Source organism: Camellia sinensis, chromosome 10 (genome assembly GCF_055761805.1).
Source record: "Camellia sinensis isolate YWXY chromosome 10, ASM5576180v1, whole genome shotgun sequence".
Lineage (NCBI taxonomy): Eukaryota > Viridiplantae > Streptophyta > Magnoliopsida > Ericales > Theaceae > Camellia > Camellia sinensis.
In genome coordinates this window covers 168,077,900-168,098,544 of record NC_138970.1, presented here as the reverse complement: position 1 = coordinate 168,098,544, position 20,645 = coordinate 168,077,900, and the positions used below count along the sequence as shown (strand labels likewise).

Sequence of the window (20,645 nt, the reverse complement as noted above, 5' to 3'; positions counted from 1 at the left end):
AAGTATTTCTGTTTGTATTTATGTTTCTTTCTTCTTTTTCTTTCTGAGAAAATTTTCTGATACTTCTGCTTTCATTCAGGCTATCCAACATGCCCATTCATTTTCAATGCAATCCTTTGAGAATCGTCAAAGATTGGTTGATATGAAGAGGGAAGCAACTTCAATGAAGAGAGAATTAAGGGCCCTTGAAGTAAAAATGAAAAAACTAGAGGATCAAGCCGAGGCTGCAACGAAGAACCAAACCTTAGCTCTTGAAAAGGCCGAAGCTGCTGAAGCCGTTAAAAAAGTAGCTGAAGCCGAGAAAAGGGAGGCCGAGGCTCAGAAGGTCCAAGCGCAAAAAGAACTTCAACAAGCGCTGGCCACCAAGGAGGCCGAAATCAAAGAGGCCGATGAAAAGGCCTATGCTCAAGGTATGGCCGACGTTGCAGAAGACTACAAGCTTCAAGTCAGGCAGGCATGCAACAGGGGATTTTCCCTTGGTTGGATGTCCTTGATAAAGAAGCTTGACCTTCCTGCTGACTCGCCATTGCGTCAGGCCGATGCTATTCCGTTACCATTTCCTCCACCTCCTCCTGCTGGTGAGTCAGAGTCCGAGGCCGAGGAGGAAGATGAAGAAAAAGATGATGGTGAGGCCTTGGTGAGAAAACCCAAGAATGCTGCCGAAGTCAAGTCCCCTCCTCCCGCTGAACTGGTTATGGACTTAACTCAAGATGAGGGGGGTGATGATGCTGAGGAAGTGTCCAAGGAGTCTGTTCCAGGGTGTCTATCATCTGACCTCCTTCTGACTGAAAGAAGTCTTGACACAACTTTGGCAGAGATAGATGCCGAAATACAAGCGGAGAAGGTGGCCGAGGAGATTCCAGCTGAATCATCCGAGGTTCCAGTTCCTACTGCTGCTGATGTTCAAGAGTCTTGATTTTCCCTTCTTTCTTTTCTGGATTTTGGACTTTGTTTTTTCTTTCAATTCCCGGACAATGTATATTCCTTCTTATGGCCGATGTGCCTTTTTCAGTATGTATTTGCAACTGTTCTTGCTATGGATATTTCAATCTTATGATGTTCTGTTGTTTGCTTCTGCGTAGTTCTATACTTAGAAATTTTTGCTTGCTTTCGGCTTTCTTTGTGCAATCTTCTCGGGGTTACATACCTCGGGTATAACTGCAAAGCTTTTACTTCGGCAAGATACTGACCTGCAAACCTTGTATAAATTTTGATAAGCACAAAACATATACTACTCAATGTATACTTTTGCCCTTTTTTTTTTTTTTTTTAAAGTTTTCAACAAGTATTTAAACAATGATTTCGTTCTAATCTACTTGTAAATTGCTACAAATTTCAACAAATTTCAACAAGTGTCTAAATAATATACTTAACCTTTGCTTCAACCCGTTAATTTTCTGTATACCTCAGCGGGTGATCATACGTCGGCTTAACATAAACTTGTAAATTGCTACAAATTTCAACAAGTGTTAAGCATCTTTTCTAGGGTTTAAACAACCCACATATTGCTATGAAAACTTAAGCAATAACCTCGGCCTATCTTCAACTTGTAAATTGCTACAAATTTCAACAAGTGAAGATAAGGAATCAGCTTTATTCCAACTTGTAAATTGCTACAAATTTCAACAAGTGAATTAAGGAATAACATCGGCTTATCTTCAACTTGTAAATTGCTACAAATTTCAACAAGTGAAGATAAGGAATCAGCTTGATTCCGACTTGTAAATTGCTACAAATTTCAACAAGTGGATCAAGGAATAACATCGGCTTATCTTCAACTTGTAAATTGCTACAAATTTCAACAAGTGAAGATAAGGAATCAGCTTGATTCCAACTTGTAAATTGCTACAAATTTCAACAAGTGGATCAAGGAATAACATCGGCTTAACTTCAACTTGTAAATTGCTACAAATTTCAACAAGTGAAGATAAGGAATCAGCTTAATTCCAACTTGTAAATTGCTACAAATTTCAACAAGTGGATCAAGGAATAACATCGGCTTAACTTCAACTTGTAAATTGCTACAAATTTCAACAAGTGAAGATAAGGAATCAGCTTAATTCCAACTTGTAAATTGCTACAAATTTCAACAAGTGAATTAAGGAATAACATCGGCTTAACTTCAACTTGTAAATTGCTACAAATTTCAACAAGTGAAGATAAGGAATCAGCTTAATTCCAACTTGTAAATTGCTACAAATTTCAACAAGTGAATTAAGGAATAACATCGGTTTAGTTTGCCTGAGTTTGATATGTCTTCAATAAACATCAATCATACATGTTTGAGAGAATTCTGAAAAGACTTTATTGATAATCTCGGCCAAACAATGATGTTTTTTTTAATGATAGAAGAATTTCAAATTACAAGTATTCCAAGGTCTGGGCAATGCTTTGCCCTCATTGTCTTCAAGCCGATATGCTCCATTGCCTAATACTGAAGTAACTCTGTAGGGTCCTTCCCAGTTTGGGCCAAGCTTGCCCTCCCTGGGATCCTTCTTGTTCCCGATGACTTTTCTTAGGACTAAGTCGCCAACTTGAAAATCCCTTGGGTTAACTTTCTTGTTGTAAGCTCTGGCAAGCTGTTGCTGGTATACTGCAAGCTGAATTGCAGCCTTCTCTCTTCGTTCTTCTAGTAAATCCAGGTCTCGGGCTAAGAGTATGTCATTGGTGCCATTCTCTACTCCCTGGGTTCTGATCCCTGGGATGCCGATCTCCAATGGGATGACTGCTTCTGTGCCATAGGCCATGGCAAAGGGGGATTCTCCTGTTGATCTTCTCGGCGTAGTCCGATATGCCCAAAGTACGTTGGGCAGCTCGTCCACCCACTTTCCTTTTGCTGCCTGGAGCCTCTTCTTTATTCCATCCAGGATTACTTTGTTGGACGCCTCTGCTTGCCCATTGCTTTGAGGAAAACTTGGGGTTGAGAAATAGTTCTTGATCTTGAATTTTGCACAAAAGTTTTTGATAAGTTTGCTGTCGAACTGTGTTCCGTTGTCGGCAACTATTGCTCTTGGAATCCCAAATCTGGTGATTATGTTTCTCCAGATAAAATTCTTGACATCCACATCTCGGATTTTGGCAAGAGGTTCTGCCTCTATCCATTTTGTGAAGTAGTCTGTTGCCACCAGTAAATATTTTCTTTGCCCAGTTGCTTGGGGAAGTTGTCCAACCAGATCTATGCCCCATTGGGCAAACGGCCAAGGGCTGGATACTGGGTTTAGGTCGGCAGCTGGCTGATGTATCAGAGGTGCAAACTTTTGACATTGCTCACACTTCTTTACATAGGCTTCGGCATCCTTTTGCATGTAGGGCCACCAATACCCTTGGGTAATGGCCCTATGGGCTAACGATCTGCCCCCAGTATGGCTTCCACAAATTCCTTCATGAATCTCATAAAGAAAATCTTCAACCTGTAAAGGGTGTACGCACCTTAAAAGTGGTCCACTGAAGGACCTCCTGTAGAGATGGCCTTCCGCTGTTAGACTGAATCTGGCCGATTTCAGCCTAATTTTATGTGCTTCTTTATGGTCTGCTGGCAGCTTCCCCTCTTTTAGGAATGCAATGATTGCATCCATCCAACTTGGTCCAAAGCCCACGCACATTGCTTCTTGTTCGATGTTCTGTTTATCTATGCTCGGGGCCGACATGTAGTCGATCATAATTGTCCTTGTTTTTCCAGTTTGGATTGAGCTGGCCAGGTTGGCTAATGCGTCGGCGTGGGTGTTGTCATCTCGGCTTACTTGGAGTAATCTGCAGTTCTGGAATAGGGCCGCCAGTCGGATGACTTCCTTTGCATATGCCGACATTCTTTCGTCTCTGGCTGCAAATTCTCCTGTTGACTGGTTAACAATTAATTGTGAATCACAAAAAACAATTACCTCGTCTGCCTCTGCTGCTGCTGCTAGCTTTAGTCCTGCAATTAATGCCTCATATTCCGCTTCATTATTGGAGGCTTTGAACCCCAGCCGGATGGACTGTTCTACAATTTCTCCATCTGGAGATATCAGCAGTACTCCTGCTCCTGCTCCCTGGCGGTTTGAACTTCCATCGACAAATAGTCTGAACGAATCGCCGATGTAGATGCTGCATGGTCTGAGCTTTTCTTTCTCTTGCTGTTTTGTCTTTGACTGGGTTTCTTTTTGTTTGTCGGGGTGATGCTTATCTCGGCTCGACGGAGCCTGAGGTGTGATGGCTTCAGGTGTGAGTTCTGCGACGAAGTCGGCCAAAACTTGGCCTTTTATTGCTGTTCTTGGCCTGAATTCCAGGTCAAACTGGCCCAGTGTTACTGCCCATTTTGCTATCCTTCCTGTTAAGTCTCCTTGATGTAATAAGGACTTCAATGGGTGCTCTGTTAGAATCACAATCTTGTGTGCCTGAAAGTAATGGCTCAATTTCTTTGAGGCCATTACCAAGGCTAGCATTAATTTTTCCAGTGGAAGGTACCTTGTTTCCGCGTTAGCCAAAGTCTTGCTTACATAATAGACAGCCTTCTGCTCCCCTTTTTCCTCTCGGATTAGCACTGCACTGACTGCGTGTTCAGAGACTGCTAAGTATAAAAATAATTCCTCCCCTGGGACTGGGTTAGAAAGGACCGGGGTTGTGGTCAGGTACTTTTTCAGGTCGGCTAAGGCAGCTTCACATTCTTCCGTCCACAGGAAGTCTGTGGCTTTTTTCACCAGGTTAAAGAAGGGTCTGCACTTGTCTGAGCTTCTGCTGATGAATCGGTTCAGGGCTGCGGCCCTTCCAGTGAGCACTTGAACTTGCTTTGCCGATGTTGGACTCTGTAGTTCCAGGATGGCCTTGATTTGGTCTGGGCTGGCTTCAATGCCCTTTCTTGTTACCAGATACCCTAGAAATTTACCTGACCCAACTCCGAAGGCACACTTCGAGGCGTTGAGTCGGAGCCGATATCGTTTGAGTATGTCAAAGACTTCTTTTAGGTCGGCAAGATGACCTTCTGATTTCTTGGTCTTTACGACCATGTCATCGATGTAAACTTCCACCGTTTTGCCAATCAGGTGTTTAAACATCTTTGTCACTAACCTCTGATAGGTTGCTCCTGCGTTTTTCAGCCCGAAAGGCATTACCCTGTAACAGTACAGGCCTTTCGGGGTGATGAACGCGGTTTTCTCCTCATCTGGAGGGTTCATAGCAATCTGGTGGTACCCTCTGTATGCATCTAAAAAACTCATCCTTTCATGTCCCGAGGTGGCGTCTACCAGTTGGTCGATTTTGGGCAGAGGAAAGCTGTCTTTCGGGCAAGCCTTGTTGAGGCTGGTAAAATCTACACAAACCCTCCACTTGCCATTCTTCTTTTTTACTACTACTGTGTTGGACAGCCATGTCGGGTACTGAACTTCTCGGATGGCCCTGGCTTCAAGGAGTCTGTCTACCTCCTCTTCCACTGCTTCGACGTGCAATAACGTCGGCCTTCTGGCTCGTTGAATCACTGGTTTTGCCGATCTGTCGACGTTCAGACTGTGGCAAGTGACCTCGGGGTCAATGCCAGGCATTTCATAGGGTGTCCAGGCGAACGCCTCTATGTTTGCCCTTAAAAAATCTTCCAGTTCCTTTTCCTCTTCTCTGGCTAAGCCGGAGCCGAGAAGAAAAAATCGTTCTTCGTCGCCCTCCTGGACGAGGATTTTCTTTAGCGCCTCTTCGCTTTTCTCGGCTGGTTCTTTCCCAACATCTTCCAGGACTTCTATGTCCTCATCTTCAACTTCTGCTTTCTTTGGCTCCCGTATACTACAGGTGGACTTTATTGCTGCCATGGAGCAATTTTTGGCTTGTAGTTGATCCCCTCTGACTTCTTCAATCCCATGCTCTGTTGGGAACCGGAGTAGTTGATGCAACGTCGAGGGAACTGCCCCCATTGCATGCAACCACGGTCTTCCCAGGATGATGTTGTATGGTGAGGGTGTGTCAATGACCAGGAATTCTGTCCTGATCTTCTTAGTGCCGGCTTGTACCTCCAAGCTTGTTGCACCCAGTGGCCATGTCGGCGTTCCATTAAAGCCGACCATCGGGCCGCTGGATTGCTCTAGGTCATCGGGGTGAAGTCCTAGCTCTTTGTAACATCTGACGTACATGATATCACAGGAGCTGCCTTGGTCTATTAGGATGCGTTTTACTTGGCACTCCCCAACCTGGAGGGATACTACCAAGGCATCATTATGCGGATGTTGGACCAATTCTAGGTCGGCTTCGGTAAAGGCTATCATTGGCCCTTGGCATTCTTCTGGCCGATGTCTCTTGTCCCCAACTTGGTAGATATGCTGTAAATGTCTTACCCTCTGGGTTTCTCCTCTGACTTCGTTTTTGTTGACCCTTGAGTGGATCACATTGACCACCCTTGGTTCTCCTGCCTGTGGTAGCTGTGCTGGGGGAGGGGGTGCTGCTGGTGCTTGAGGCAACCTTGCCTGTTCTTCCCTTGTTCTGGCCTCATCGACCAGGTCCCTCAGGAGGCCTTGCCTTACTAGGTCCTCCAAGTGTGCTTTTAAGGCTCTGCAACCTTGAGTTGGATGCCCTTCTTCATTGTGGTAGGCGCAACGTCTGCCGACGTTTCTTCCCATGAATTCCCCTGGTGCTCTTTCCGGAGCCCTATAATATGGTTGATTTTGAATCCGATCCAAGATTTTATGGATTGGGATCCGGAATACCGTGGTTACCGCCTGTTTATTTCTTAATTCTATTTCTTGTCTGGTGGGTCCATTGTTGACTCGGCCTCGCTTTGGCGAGCCGTTTCCCTTTTCTTGCTTCACCTCTTTGTTTCCCGACGTATCTTCCTCGGCCCTGGCGTATTTCTCAATTCTTGCCATGAGTTCTTCCATGCTCTTTGGCAATGTTTTTGCCAAAGACTTCCGTAGTGGGCAATCATCTTTCAGGCCGTTTTTGAAAGACACGACTGCTACTTCCTAGTTGCATTCAGGTATTCGGTTGAACACCTCGTAGTACCTCTTCGGATAGGCCCTAAGGCCTTCTTCCTTGGTTATTCTTAGGGCCATCAAAGCATCAACCCTCAGGGGTTGTAGTTTGTTGGTCACGAACCTGGCCACAAACATCTCGGCCAAGCCTTCCCATGTCTTTATGCTTCCTTTTGGTAACTTATGGAACCAATCAGATGCAATTTCCCCAAAGGATGAGAGGAATACTTTGCAGAGCAACGGCTCGTTCCCGCTATATAATGCCATTGAATTTAGGTACAGCCCGACATGAAAGTTTGGATCTGACTTACCATCATAGATTTGAAACCTCGGCATACTGAATCTTTTGGGTGGTTCGAATTTGTCCAGTTCCACCGAGAAGGCTGTCTTCGGTTTTACTGGAGAGTTTACCTCGGCTTCCGCGTTCTGCTGCCTCCTTTTGAGGTAGTCCCTTAGGTCTTCTTTGCTCCTCCCTGGAGCTCGGCTGTCTCTGGATTTTAATCTTTTTGGCACACTGCTTTCGGCCTCGAGGTGGGTCCGTTTGGGTCTTTCTTCATGGGTTGTGTCAAAGTGGAGTATTTGCCCCTGAACATGTCGATGTTCTTTGGGGTCTGGATTCTTCATGTGTTGCGTCCTTCGGGACTCTTCTTGCCTCGGCTTTTCTCGCCCGACTTCCCTGGAAGGCCGGTGAGAGTGCCTTCCGCTCCTGGTATGCTGAGGAACCTCGGGGATTGTTTTTCTTCCGCCCTTTTGGGTATTGGTCGCTGGTATCGGCGTATCTTGCAGCGGGTATGGTGGCTGCATTACATTGTTTTGCATCATGAAGTTGACGACTGACTGAAGGTCTGCCAACTTGTCCGCCAACTCTTTTACTTCCTCATCCCTCCGTAGGCACCTGTCCCTCCATATCTGGAGGTTATCTTCATTGTAGTACGTTCCTTGGTTTGTTCTTTTTGACGTGTCGCCTTCCAGGTTTACGTCGTTTTCCCTGTGGCCCTGGCCACGGGCTTCTGAATTGTGGTTGTCTCCTTCAATGTCGAGGCCAATTGGTCTGCCACTCCCAGTGGGAGCGTCATCCCCAATATTTTCCTGTTGTCCGTTAGTGGCCATCTATTCTTCCTTCGTTCCCACAGACGGCGCCAAATTGTGTGGGTAAAAATCTGACCACACTGCCCGTTTAGTGATCAGCAGCAAAGCACCGGCAGAATAGATGGCTCCAACAACCTGTAACAAAAAGGAAAAGCTCCGGCGGTGGTTCTTCCACCCGGGGGCACTCCGACGATCAAGTCAGTATGTTTCTCAAGGATAATCAAGTATTAAACTGAATACTCAAAGTATGAATTACATACCTTAGACCCACGGGGGTGCCTCTCTTTTATAATATACTTAATCCAAGTCCAACTAGAAATATGACTTCTGTGTACCCCAATCTTAGTATTTACTCTGGACTCTTTAGGAGATAGAGATAAACTCCCTAAGAGGTTTATCCTTATCTTAATTAAGTCCCCTCTTTGCTTCAGGACTCTTGTCCCTTATCTTCGGATTCCGACATCTTCGGAGATGACCTCGGCTTCTCCGAGATCACCTCGGCTTAACTACCAGGGCACGTGGCACCTCGGCTGACACGTCGGCGTCACCATGCCACGTGTTGGTATTCAGAAAATATGTCCCCACACAAATTATCCCCTCATTTGTTAGGCAAATATAAACCTCATGGGGTAATTTGTAATTTTTCAAATCTCAGGAAAAATCTGTATTTTAGTCAAACCTCGGGGGATTGTTGGTAATTTGCCCTAAAAAAATTGTTACGTAATTGTTAATGTATTATTTTTGTCTAATTTTGGACATAAATTAATTTTAAGAGTAAAGTATAAAATAATAAAAAAAAAACTTGAAATATGAAAGATCAAAATAAATAAATAAATAATTACAAGCCAAAGTAAAAAAAAAAAAAAAAAAAGGGATAAAGTGCAATTTTTGCTATTTTAATAATATTTTAAAAATATCTAGATAAAAAATTTGAAAATGGTAATTAAATAAAGAGTAATGTTAGGGATATCTATCAAAGATTTACTAAATGTCTCATATGAGTGTAAATCCAACATAACTCATATGAGACAAATAGTATATTTGATAAAAATTTTGATAGAAAATGTTTTTAACATTTTTTTTCTTAGATAATAGGCAATTAAAGCTTGTTTGACATGTATTAAAATAACATTTAAGGGTGATTTGAAATGATCTAAATAAATATACTTTTTGACTTTTTATAAAATATAAATTAGATATAGGTTGAGTTTAAAGTGATATAAGTAATGTGACTTAAATAAAATAAAATTTTTTAACTTATAACAAATAAAATCTTACTATTTTAACATATTATTTTATTTAAATCACATCATTTTTTTTCTTTTTTTTAAGATGACTTTAACAGTTAAAAAATATACTAATTTAACAGTTTCAAATAACTATTTTAATGTGAAAATTGTCAGCAATTCCTCTGCTAATTATGAGTGAGATTATTGCACGTGTCAACGTCAGTTATCACAGATTCAGAGTCCACTCGTCTTGAATCAGCGAGTTGGATTTCAGAGCTCTCCATGCCACAACAGCTTCCCTCTCTCTCTCTCTCATAGCCAAGTGGAATCACAGATCAACACCAAAATATATATATCTTACTAAAAAAAATCCCCAAATGCAAAACCCATTTGATAGAGAAACGTAACGTTGTAAATACAAAAAACACCAACTGCAAAACAAACTCTCTCTCTCTCTCTCTCGCTGTCATACGCCACATATTCTAGAATCCTGTTCTCCGGTTCCATATTCATTCCACGAAAGCTCTGGCACTCGTTTTTGTGGCTTTTCGTGTTTTTTCTTCATTGATGGTGGTTCAACTGCTAACTCCACAAGAGTCCACATAATCTGTATTTATTAAACTATATGTTTCTTTGTTTTTTTTAGTTTGTGTGTATCATGTGTTGGTGTCTACTACATAATTTCATTTAAGTTGTTTACTGGGGAGGGTGTTTTCAGTAATGGGTCATCTTTGAATCTTCCTAATTTGGGGTTAAATTTGGTTTCCATGAGGTTTTGAGGAGACCCATCATGGATCTAGAAACTGGTTTTTATCAGAATCGTGTTAAGGTGAGATGGGTAATCCTTTAATTTGTGTTTTCTGAGAAATGGGTTTGCTTTTAATCTGTGTTTTGGAACAAACCCATTTGTGTTTTCTGATCAAATTGTTTTTGTGTTTTTTGTTGTTGTAGAAAGAATCTTGGAGGACAGTATTGATTTTGGCTTATCAGAGCCTTGGAGTTGTCTATGGAGATTTGAGCACATCTCCACTTTATGTATACAAAAGTACTTTTGCTGAAGACATTACACACTCAGAGACCAATGAAGAGATTTATGGGGTTCTATCTTTTGTGTTTTGGACACTAACTTTAGTTCCTCTTCTTAAATATGTGTTCATTGTGCTCAGAGCCGATGATAATGGCGAAGGGGGCACATTTGCTTTGTACTCTCTGCTATGTCGACACGCTCGAGTCAACTCACTGCCCAATTGCCAGTTAGCAGATGAAGAACTTTCAGATTATAAGAAGGATGTCACTTCTCCTGCTCCAACCACTTTTGGGTCAAGTTTGAAATCTACACTAGAGAGGCATAGAGTGTTGCAGAAATGTTTGCTTGTATTGGCTTTGATTGGGGCTTGTATGGTGATCGGCGATGGCATCCTCACACCTGCAATATCTGGTATACTTATAATTTTGTTCTTATGCATCTTGATTGAATTTGGGCTTGTAGTTTGTTCATGTATGATTGATTTGATTGTTGTGGCCAAATATTTATCCGGTATACTATTCATTTTGATTGAGTTTGGGCTTGAGGGTGTTTGTTGTTGTTGGTTAATGTATTGATTGGTTGATTGTTGTGGCCAAATATTTATTGGGAAAACTATTCATTCTGTTCTTGTGAATTTTGATTGAATTTGGGCTTGTCAGTGTTTGTTGTTATTGGTTAATGTATTGATTGGTTGATTGTCGTGGTGCAGTGTTTTCTGCCGTGTCTGGAGTGGAGCTTGCTATGTCAAAAGAGCATCACAAATGTAAGATTCTCAACCTTTGTCCCCCCTCTGTTATATGAAGTTTTGCATTTTGTTTTCAGTATATGTCAATACCTTCAAGTTAAGTAGGCACACCATAGAACAATAATTTGCAAATCTTTGGGATTTGATTCCATGCCAGCAATTTTGGTTGGTTACGGTAGGAGTAAGTCATATAATGTATTTTGTCCAACATATTCAAATTTTACCGTCTTGAACAGTCTATGTTTCTTTCTTTTCTTTTCTTTTTTTTTTTTTTTTTTTTTTTTTTTGATAGAGGATTTCTTTTCGAAAAGAAAATTGTTGAAAGGATTACCGAATGAGAACTCTCTGGATTTGGCCTTAATCGAATTTGGGCACCCATACTGAATTAGAGTCATTTGAATAGATAATCCAGAAAGCATGAATAATTTTCATGCAAATGAGTTACCCATCAATTCCAAAAGAAGAACTACGCTAGTAAGACCCCTCAAAAAACTTTGGACTATTATACAGAAAGAAATTGAGAACTATTATTTGTTTCTCTGAGTGTATATAAATAATCTGGCCTTTTATGTACTTTATTTCGAAGTTTGCAGTTACAGAATTCTTGAGCAATTCATGATTTGGTAATTTATTTGGGTGGAGAGTGATTTATTATAGCAGAAAGCTAGAAAAGTTTTTCGTGTTGATCATGGTGCTCCATTTTTTTAGATCCCCTGGTTAATTATTTAAGGAACAGTTACCAACTTGACAGAAATGCTTACGATTGCTTCTTACTCTTTTTTAAGTAGTAGGTGAATTTTCAGTTGACTAAAAAACAATTCATGCATCTAAAGTCACAATGTCATGAGTGTGGGTATTGACATCTAAAGCTAAAGGTTTTCATCTCATTAGGTCAGAAGGAAATTTTTTAATGGTGCAACTGCGGTTAGGTAAACAAGCTTTATTATGTTGACTTTGATGTGAAGTGTTTTGGTGGTCTATGTGGTTAATTATTGGGAAAATGCAGAGAAATCTTGCGAGTGTTCTCTGGATGGTGAATGTTAAGATATATTTGAAATGGGATCTTCGGGTTGTTATTAATACCGTAAGGTAGTGTTTGGTTCTTTGGAATGAAGGTGGATTGGAATTGAAGGGTCATTGCTTAGCTTCCTTATAGAATGGCCATTCCCTTACAATGATGAGTGACGATTCCATTTACAATGCACTTTTCATCACACTTTTAGTGAACCAAACGTGAGAATGAACATTTTTATATACTGATCATTCTATTCCAGCTCATACCAATCAACCAAACATAGCATAAGGTATTCAAAACGTATGGGGGAGGATAAGACAAAAATTGAGTATGCATGTGGTTAGTCAGTTAATTGACTATTTTCTATTGTATATACATGATCAGAAGGGTTTTCCACTGTGAAGAGTACAGAATGACGCTCTTTCCCTTTTGCTGGGTGGGATATGTGGTCTGCACTAACTGATTATATCACTGGGACTTGAAAAGGTCGATGTAGAATTTTAAGAAGATCATATGCTCAAAAGTTAAGCAATCCAATGTGGAATTTACATTTCCTCCCTCGGATTGTTCAATCAGTGAGCATGCAGACACTTGGAGGTTGCCATAAATGAGTATAATTGTTGCATGTCTGCATGGTTGGACAGAGGCCAATTTCAACCAAAAAGTGCTTTGTTTCAGGTGCTTACCTGTAAATTTGCAAAGACTAAATGCTAGTGTTTGATATGCGGCATAGAACATGATGGTTATTTGTTTCTTATTCAGAACTTTGGACTACGTAACTTGTGCTGAAGCTTAGATGCCAGCACAACGTTGGGAATAGATAGTTGGAAGATTTAGAAGATTGATTATCCAATGCTTGTGGCTATCCCAGATGATTGATGTCCACAATTTAGTAATTATGCAATTCCGTGCATTTGGAGGAAGATTTTGTATAGTCTAGTGTCTTAGTAGCCAATACACAGCATAACCACTTTTGCTTCCCTCCTGATAGTTTATTGGATTCAATGATTTTTAGCTTACATGGTGTGACAATGATTATGAATGTAAAGTGGCGGACAAATTTGGAAGGTTAACAAGCTGTCATGGCAACTTTTTTTTTTTCCTTCTGTTTGTGCAATATATTTCCTTTACCCTGAATAAGGTTATTATGGATTTTAGAACTAGCTGTGTATGGAACCTTTATCAAGCTGAAGCATTCACTTTTAGTCCTAAACCTTTTGTGTATTTATTTTCTCCTCAGCAATTTTCATTGATCTTTAACTTATCTAAGTCCTTGAAGAAGGCGGCTAGGGTAGACAACAATAATGAGGAGGAACTGCAAGGATGAAATAAGAGATCAAACAGAAAATTAACATTTTGTGATGGACAATAATCATTATGATTCTGTTGATCGTCAAGACAGGGGAAAGAGAAATTGGCCTGGAGTATTCAGAAAGGGGGATGATGTAGGACATAGCCTTTTGTAGGCTGCCCTACATTCAAATATGGTTGGCTGGAAAGTTGTGATTAGAGTTAAGGATGGAATGCAGGTCAAATGGCAAAAGTTTGAGGCCGTTTCGGGTTTGGAATTTAAGGGAATCACTTGCTGGGATTTTTTGGGTGGGATAGAGATGGTTCATCAAGGATTTCAGGGCTACTTCTATGATAGGGTAAGGGTTAGGAGTCCCGCCTCCATCAAAATATAATACATCTACTTAGTTGCATCATTCTCTATTAGCCCGAGTTTTTAGAATAGCCTGTTATATTTCGCCGTGTAACCGTGTTGATAGAATCTCAGTCATTAAATACGCTAGACTGAAATTTCTGCAATACTGGTATTTATTTCTAAAAGTTTGTTGGATATTATTCAATGCTAACCTGATCAGCTCTTTTTTAATGATCTTAATACCAATGTTTTCCATAATGTAATTGCATTTGGATGTCTGATTTTGTGACCGGTTTATGTGTTCCTAGAAGAATTATATTAAAATTTTAAATCATGTGTATGTATTGGTACCGCCTCCTAAAAATTTGATTATTCTGCAGATGTAGAAGTTCCCATTGCATGTATCATACTGATAGGCTTGTTTGCCCTTCAACATTATGGTACCCACAGGGTTGGATTCTTGTTTGCACCTGTGGTCATAATTTGGCTGTTGTGCATCAGTACTATTGGTGTATATAACATTTTTCGCTGGAACCCTCATGTGTATAAAGCACTCTCTCCATATTACATGTACAAATTTTTAAAGAAAACACAAAGAGGTGGTTGGATGTCTCTGGGTGGGATCCTGTTATGTATAACAGGTAAGTGTATGTTTTATGTAATTTATTTACCTCTGATTTTCGACCCATGTTATGAGAAAGAATAGTCCTTTTTCCCCCTCTTTTTTGATTCCCCAGTCCATATCGAATTTTCCAGGGTCGGAAGCTATGTTTGCAGATCTAGGGCACTTTTCACAGTTGTCAATCAAGGTATATTTTATTCAATGTCTGAATTATATGATCAATGGTTTTTATTTTCTGTATTGACTTGGCATGGCTTGTTATTTGTTTTATGATTATACATTTTCTCCTTCATGATGTAAACCTTCCCAATTTTTAATTCTTTGCTAATGTTGTTACCACCTTTTTCACTGTCGCAACCTCATTTCACATTGGCTTCAAGGTGATGATTGATGAATAAAATGTCTATACTACCTATACTGTTATATAATGCACACAACTCAAAAGATGATTTGAAGCTTTGTAACGCTATTTTCTTTTCCAATAATGCCTGTAAAAGAACTGCTAAATGGTTATAGTTTCTGCTAAACAGTTTTCAAATTTAACCTATCTTCCTCCTTTCAAATTGCCCAAAGATTGTACCTAAGTAGGATGTCACCTTCATTAGGACCCCACATTAGGGACTCTTCTCACCAGCATTAGTATGTCGCCATTTCAGAGTTATAAAATCACCTCATATGCTAATGAACAAAGAGTGCTAGTAACTGGTCAAGTACTACCTAAGAAGCACTGACACGGACACGACATACCAATTTTCAAAAAATGTAAGACACAACATGTGAGGGACACTCAAAATATATAGTTTTATATATTTATTCATATATATAAACAACATCATTCGAAGATAATAAAAAAATTGCCACATAATATTAATTTATATAAATCTACATTGTTTTTCTTTTATCATTATGTCCGAAGTTATTTTATTCAAACTTGTATTTTTTGTGTCCCCCCAAGTGTATAATCATGTCCAGATCTGAAAAATTAAAAAACTAATTATTATTATTATATGGTACATTTGGATGAGTGTCTAACACGTGACAAAAATGGCCGGCACCTGTTGGGAAGTGTCCGATGATTGTCAGTGTCCGACACAAACATGACACGGACACACCACCTCTACTTAGAAGTGTTGCTGCTTCTTAGAGACTATTTTTCACAGCTAATAGAAGAGGCATTTACCTTCAGAGATAGGTCATTTATCTCAGAAAGCTTAGGGTTGATCATATTTTCACTGCCCTTCTGTGGTGATTTCAACAATCTGAGGATATAATTTATGGTTTCCCAAATGTCAAGTTCCGAAAATCACTTTCTGTTTCACTAGATATGATCTCAAGTATGCAAGGAGCTGTCTCTAATAGACTGTCATGTTTCTGCAGATTGCTTTCACATCTTTTGTTTATCCATCCTTGATTCTTGCATATATGGGGCAAGCTGCGTATCTATCTCGGCACCATTTTGATGAAAATGACCCCCAAATTGGATTTTATGTTTCTGTCCCAGGTAGGTACCTTGTTTTGCTGCTTATTGAAGGATAAAGCATATGAATTTTGATTAATTACACTAATGGTCCACAAAGTATAGGTGTTGTTACACTTTAGTCCCCAATCTTTTAATTGTTTCACTTTAGTCTCCAAAGTATGCAATTTATATTTTAGTCCCTGACATCAGCAGCCTTCAAATTCAGTAACGGAAGGGGCATATTTTTTGAATTTTATATAAAATTTAGACAAAATTAAAATGACCAAATATATACATGGTCTCAAAGTAAGCATTTTATAGCATTTTAGTTCTTAAAAAATGCATTTTGTTTCTTTCAAGTCTCCCAAATTTGCACTTTCGTCCCTAACTTTTTAATTCTGTTGCTTTCTTTTGTAAAATTCTGAAAATACCCCTTCTCCGTTACTGATTTTGAATGGTACCGATGCTAGGGATCAAAGTGTAACAGGTTACATATTTTGGGCACCAAAATGGAACAATTAAAAGATTGGGGACAAAAGTGTAACATAACACGTACTATTTGTATAATTAATCCTATTAATTATTGATGGATTTGAATTGACCAAGATATCTCACTCTACTGTGTCAGAGACATTAAGATGGCCGGTTCTGGTTATTGCGATATTTGCTGCCGTGGTGGGAAGCCAAGCCATCATCACCGGAACTTTCTCGATCATCAAACAGTGCTCTGCTCTGGGCTGCTTCCCGAGGGTGAAAATAGTCCATACCTCATCCAAAGTACATGGCCAGATTTACATCCCAGAGATCAACTGGATCTTAATGGTGTTATGCTTGGCTGTTACTATTGGTTTCAGAGACACAAAACGCTTGGGTAATGCATCAGGTATGGCAATAATGGAAGCATTCAAACTATTGTAATAGTAATTTCATTTTGCTTACCTCCGTTTCCAAATTGGATATAAATCAAGGTGAATCATGAACCAAACCGATCACTACGGTTCCAAAAATTTGAGAACTAACTGAACCATAGAACCTTTGGAACCAAACTAGAACCAAATCACAAAAAATGATTTCGGTTTCTGTTCAGTTCTACCCTTCTAGGATAATGTTTTTTTTTTTTCGTTTGAAGTATATCATGCTTATCTAGTTTAATAAAATATTGATTCTACCTATAAAAGCATGCCAAAAAACTTCCATACTTCAAAATTTCAACTAATTTATAAAAAGTGCAAGTACAGATCAAATTGTTTGTATTTATACACCAAGTGCTACATAAATGTATTTATCAATAATACAAGTAAAAGAATCTTCGAAATAGGGAATGGTTCAGTCCACTTCTCTTAAGCCATAATCCAAGACTGGACCATAATTAAGGTTTCCTAATTACTTGGAGCCTGAACCTACCCGTCCTCTCAAAAAATTAGAACCAAACCATATGATTTTTTTTTTAGGTACAAAAACCATACGATTTGGACCAGTCCAGATGCCCTCCGGATTTTTTGAACACCCCTATAAATTATAAACTATGGGCTGAAATTAATAAAAAAAAAAATTCTTTTGTTCTTTCCCTTTTCTTCATCTTCAATTTCGGTGAAGCATAAGTACCCTAGACTCCTGGTATGTGCATGCAACATATAGGAGAACACATGACATTTTATGCTGCTATTTTGAAACATGCTTGGCGAGATGATAATAATATTCTTGTGCTTGCATATTTTTGGGTTTTCATAGAGAGAATTTGCTCAGCAAGATGAACCGTTGGAACCAAACTAGAACCAGACCATCTCTCTCGCAATATGAGAGTAAGTGGAAGTAAAACTTCATAAGAAATACTGAGCTGAGGAATGCTTGGTGTGTCTTGCCCTATCATTCTGAAAAATGCTAAATTTCAGTATGAATAAATATATCATGTTAATTCACTTAAACCAACTCAAGTTTTTGTAATTATCATTTTGTTTGTGATCGTTACTAACCTGATACTTGTTCTTCCTTTTGGATCAGGTTTAGCAGTGATAACCGTCATGCTGGTCACCACCTGCCTAATGTCTATAGTTATTGTCTTATGCTGGCACCGGAGTGTCCTCCTCGCAGTTTGCTTCGTTTTCTTCTTTGGAACAATTGAAGCTCTCTACTTCTCTGCTTCTCTCATCAAGTTTCTTGAAGGAGCATGGGTCCCCATCGCGCTCGCATTCATATTCATGATCATCATGTACGTCTGGCACTATGGCACACTGAAAAAATATGAGTTCGATGACCAAAACAAGGTCCCCGTCGACTGGCTTCTCAGCTTGGGTCCCAGCCTAGGTATTGTACGTGTTCGTGGCATTGGCCTCATACACACTGAGCTCGTGTCTGGAATCCCCGCAATTTTCTCCCGCTTTGTCACTAACCTTCCAGCATTCCACCAAGTCTTAATTTTCCTTTGCATTAAATCCATCCCCGTTCCCCATGTCAAACACGAAGAACGCTTCCTCGTGGGCCATATTGGGCCGAGAGAATATCGAATCTACAGGTGCATTGTGCGATATGGGTATCGGGATGTTCAGAAGGACGATATGGAGTTCGAGAAAGATCTTGTGTGCAGTATAGCCGAGTTTATACGGACTGGAAAAGTGGGTTGTGACGGTATAGATGAAGATTTGGGGAAAGAATGTGAGAAAATGGCGGTTGTTGGAACGCCTTTAACTCGTTCAGAAGGCAAAGGCATTCAAGTGCGTGAGGTTGGAGTAGACAATCCGGAGTCGGCTAGCACGTCAGAGCTCAAGGAGATACAGTCTCCAATTATGAAACCGAGGAAAAGGGTCCGATTTGTGATACCGGAGAGCCCGGAGATTGATGTCGGTGCCCGAAAGGAGTTGCAAGAGCTGATGGAGGCTAGGGAGGCAGGGATGGCATACATATTAGGGCACTCATATGTGAGAGCCAAACAAGGATCAAGCATGCTAAAGAAGCTTGTTATAAATTATGGGTATGATTTGTTAAGAAGGAACTCTAGGGCACCTGTCTATGCACTAAGTGTGCCTCATGCATCTACTCTAGAGGTTGGAATGGCCTACCATGTTTGATTTTTGAGATTATACACGACTTATAGTTAATTTTATGTGTCTTGTACATGTTTACCTCTATAGATCAAAATTGTCTCGTTCAATAAAAGTACACAGAGTAGACCACTTACAACCAATAGGACTCCAATCCATTATTTAGACTATTTTTAGGCCCATTATTGGCCTAAATCGGTAATTTGGACCCTACAATTTATAGGTTTATTGAGAAAATCATTAATGCAAAATTTTGTCCAAATAATCAAATCACAGAAATAACGTGAAAAATGGATAATAAATGTAATTTTAAAAATAAAGCATATATTTTTTATTCATGATTTTGTAATCCAATTAGATGACTATTAAATGTTCGATCAACTTGTGTTTTGCATGGATTATTTTTTCTACAAACCGGACAAGATGAACGGTCTAGATTATCAAGATAAGAAGGTTATGAACTCATGATGAAACTAGCAACACCCTTCATTCTAATTAATGAATTGGCGAGAACTAATATTCCATGACAAAAATATATACTTTCGTTTCCTAAGCCAACCAAAAGAGGAGAATTTTTTTTATCTTTTACTTGATGTGCTTTTCTTATATTTTTAAGCTTAATAAGCCGTCGTGCTTGCAAGCTCTTGAACACAAATAAAAGACGAAAACGATGGTTAACTAGACAGTGAGAAAATGTTGAAGTTTGGGCTATACATGCTTATGTAGTTTAATAATTTGGGCCCTACAGGTTTGGGCTATAGATCCATTATGCCTGATTTGAGTGGCATAGGCATGGATATTCTTATGTTCAAATTTAGAAGTAGTTAAGAGCTAGTTTATGGATTAACTTTCCGTTTGGTAGAGTTGTAGGAAAATGAATACAATTTATAATCTAACAGTTTATAACTTATAATTGTGAATATAAGTTGATTTTTTATTTATAAATTAAGGTTCTCCTCCCTCACTCAAAGAATAAGTTGATTTTTTACTTACAAAAAGTTATAAGCTGTATTGTTAAGCTGAACTAAATATATCAAAATAGTTTAAATTAAGCTAAAAATTAAAATAAGTTAGAAATAAGCCCTACCAAATAGGGCCCAAATTTATTTACCAACTAAGTCCATTAATACATAAATATTTATCATAATGATGAACTTCTCGGCTACATTCATAAATTTATTAATCTAACAAATAAAGCTCACGATTTGCTTTGAGTGACATAGGCATGGCTATTCTTATATTTAATGGCGCATTGTAATAACATTCCTGATAGTTTTTGGAACTCGTATTATTTTGTTTCTTGATATATTTAATTTTAAATTTTAAATCTTACTTTAAATAAGAATAATTAAAAATATTATTATTTAATTTTAAGGATAAAGTCATTAATTTGATAAAATATAAACTAATTTGATAAAAATAAATATCAAAAAAATATTTTTAAATTTGTAAAAATTTATTTCTATCCACCAAAGATAAAATTATGTAAAATTGATAAATCTTTTACACATTTATTTATTTACCAAATTAATTTTTATTATATGTTTGAATGATGATCATGTAATGGGTGATTGTTAGGTTTTTAATATGAAATCGATATATTTAGGGATTGTTTGGGATGTTCTAAATAAGTGCACTTTTTGACTTTTTATGAAATATGGTTGGGTATGAGTTGGGTTTAAAGTGATGTGGTAGAGAGGTAATGTGATTTAAATAAGATGATGTGACTTAAATAGAATAGTGACTTTTTGAATTTTTTTAAAGATGCCAAACCAGGCCTTAATATATGAAATGTTTTTAGTTTTAGATTTTTTTGATTTAATGGATTAGTTTAACAATGATATCAAAGTTAT

The 20,645-nt window shown here is 38.9% G+C and overlaps 1 protein-coding gene and 1 long non-coding RNA gene across 3 annotated transcripts; one reads left to right on the top strand and one right to left on the bottom strand.

The window, feature by feature from the left end:
* The first annotated feature begins 9,424 nt into the window (after positions 1-9,424).
* LOC114274459 (potassium transporter 6) lies at positions 9,425-18,935 on the top strand. 2 transcript variants are annotated; one of them, XM_028216382.2, is made up of 8 exons: positions 9,425-10,070; positions 10,193-10,679; positions 10,978-11,031; positions 14,054-14,314; positions 14,430-14,482; positions 15,673-15,796; positions 16,383-16,637; positions 17,756-18,935. In XM_028216382.2, the coding sequence occupies exons 1-8, from the start codon at positions 10,032-10,034 to the stop codon at positions 18,817-18,819; spliced, it is 2,337 nt and encodes a 778-aa protein (XP_028072183.1). In that variant the 5' UTR covers positions 9,425-10,031; the 3' UTR covers positions 18,820-18,935. The 2 variants fall into 2 exon arrangements, with proteins under 2 accessions (XP_028072183.1, XP_082748929.1); XM_082892803.1 differs by having other exon boundaries at positions 9,524-10,070; positions 15,655-15,796.
* LOC145801428 (uncharacterized) lies at positions 17,550-17,863 on the bottom strand. Its single transcript, XR_014342901.1, has 2 exons — positions 17,728-17,863; positions 17,550-17,625 (listed from the first exon to the last, which is right to left on the bottom strand). It is a non-coding gene; the product is annotated as an uncharacterized LOC145801428 (long non-coding RNA).
* Positions 18,936-20,645: the final 1,710 nt, after the last annotated feature.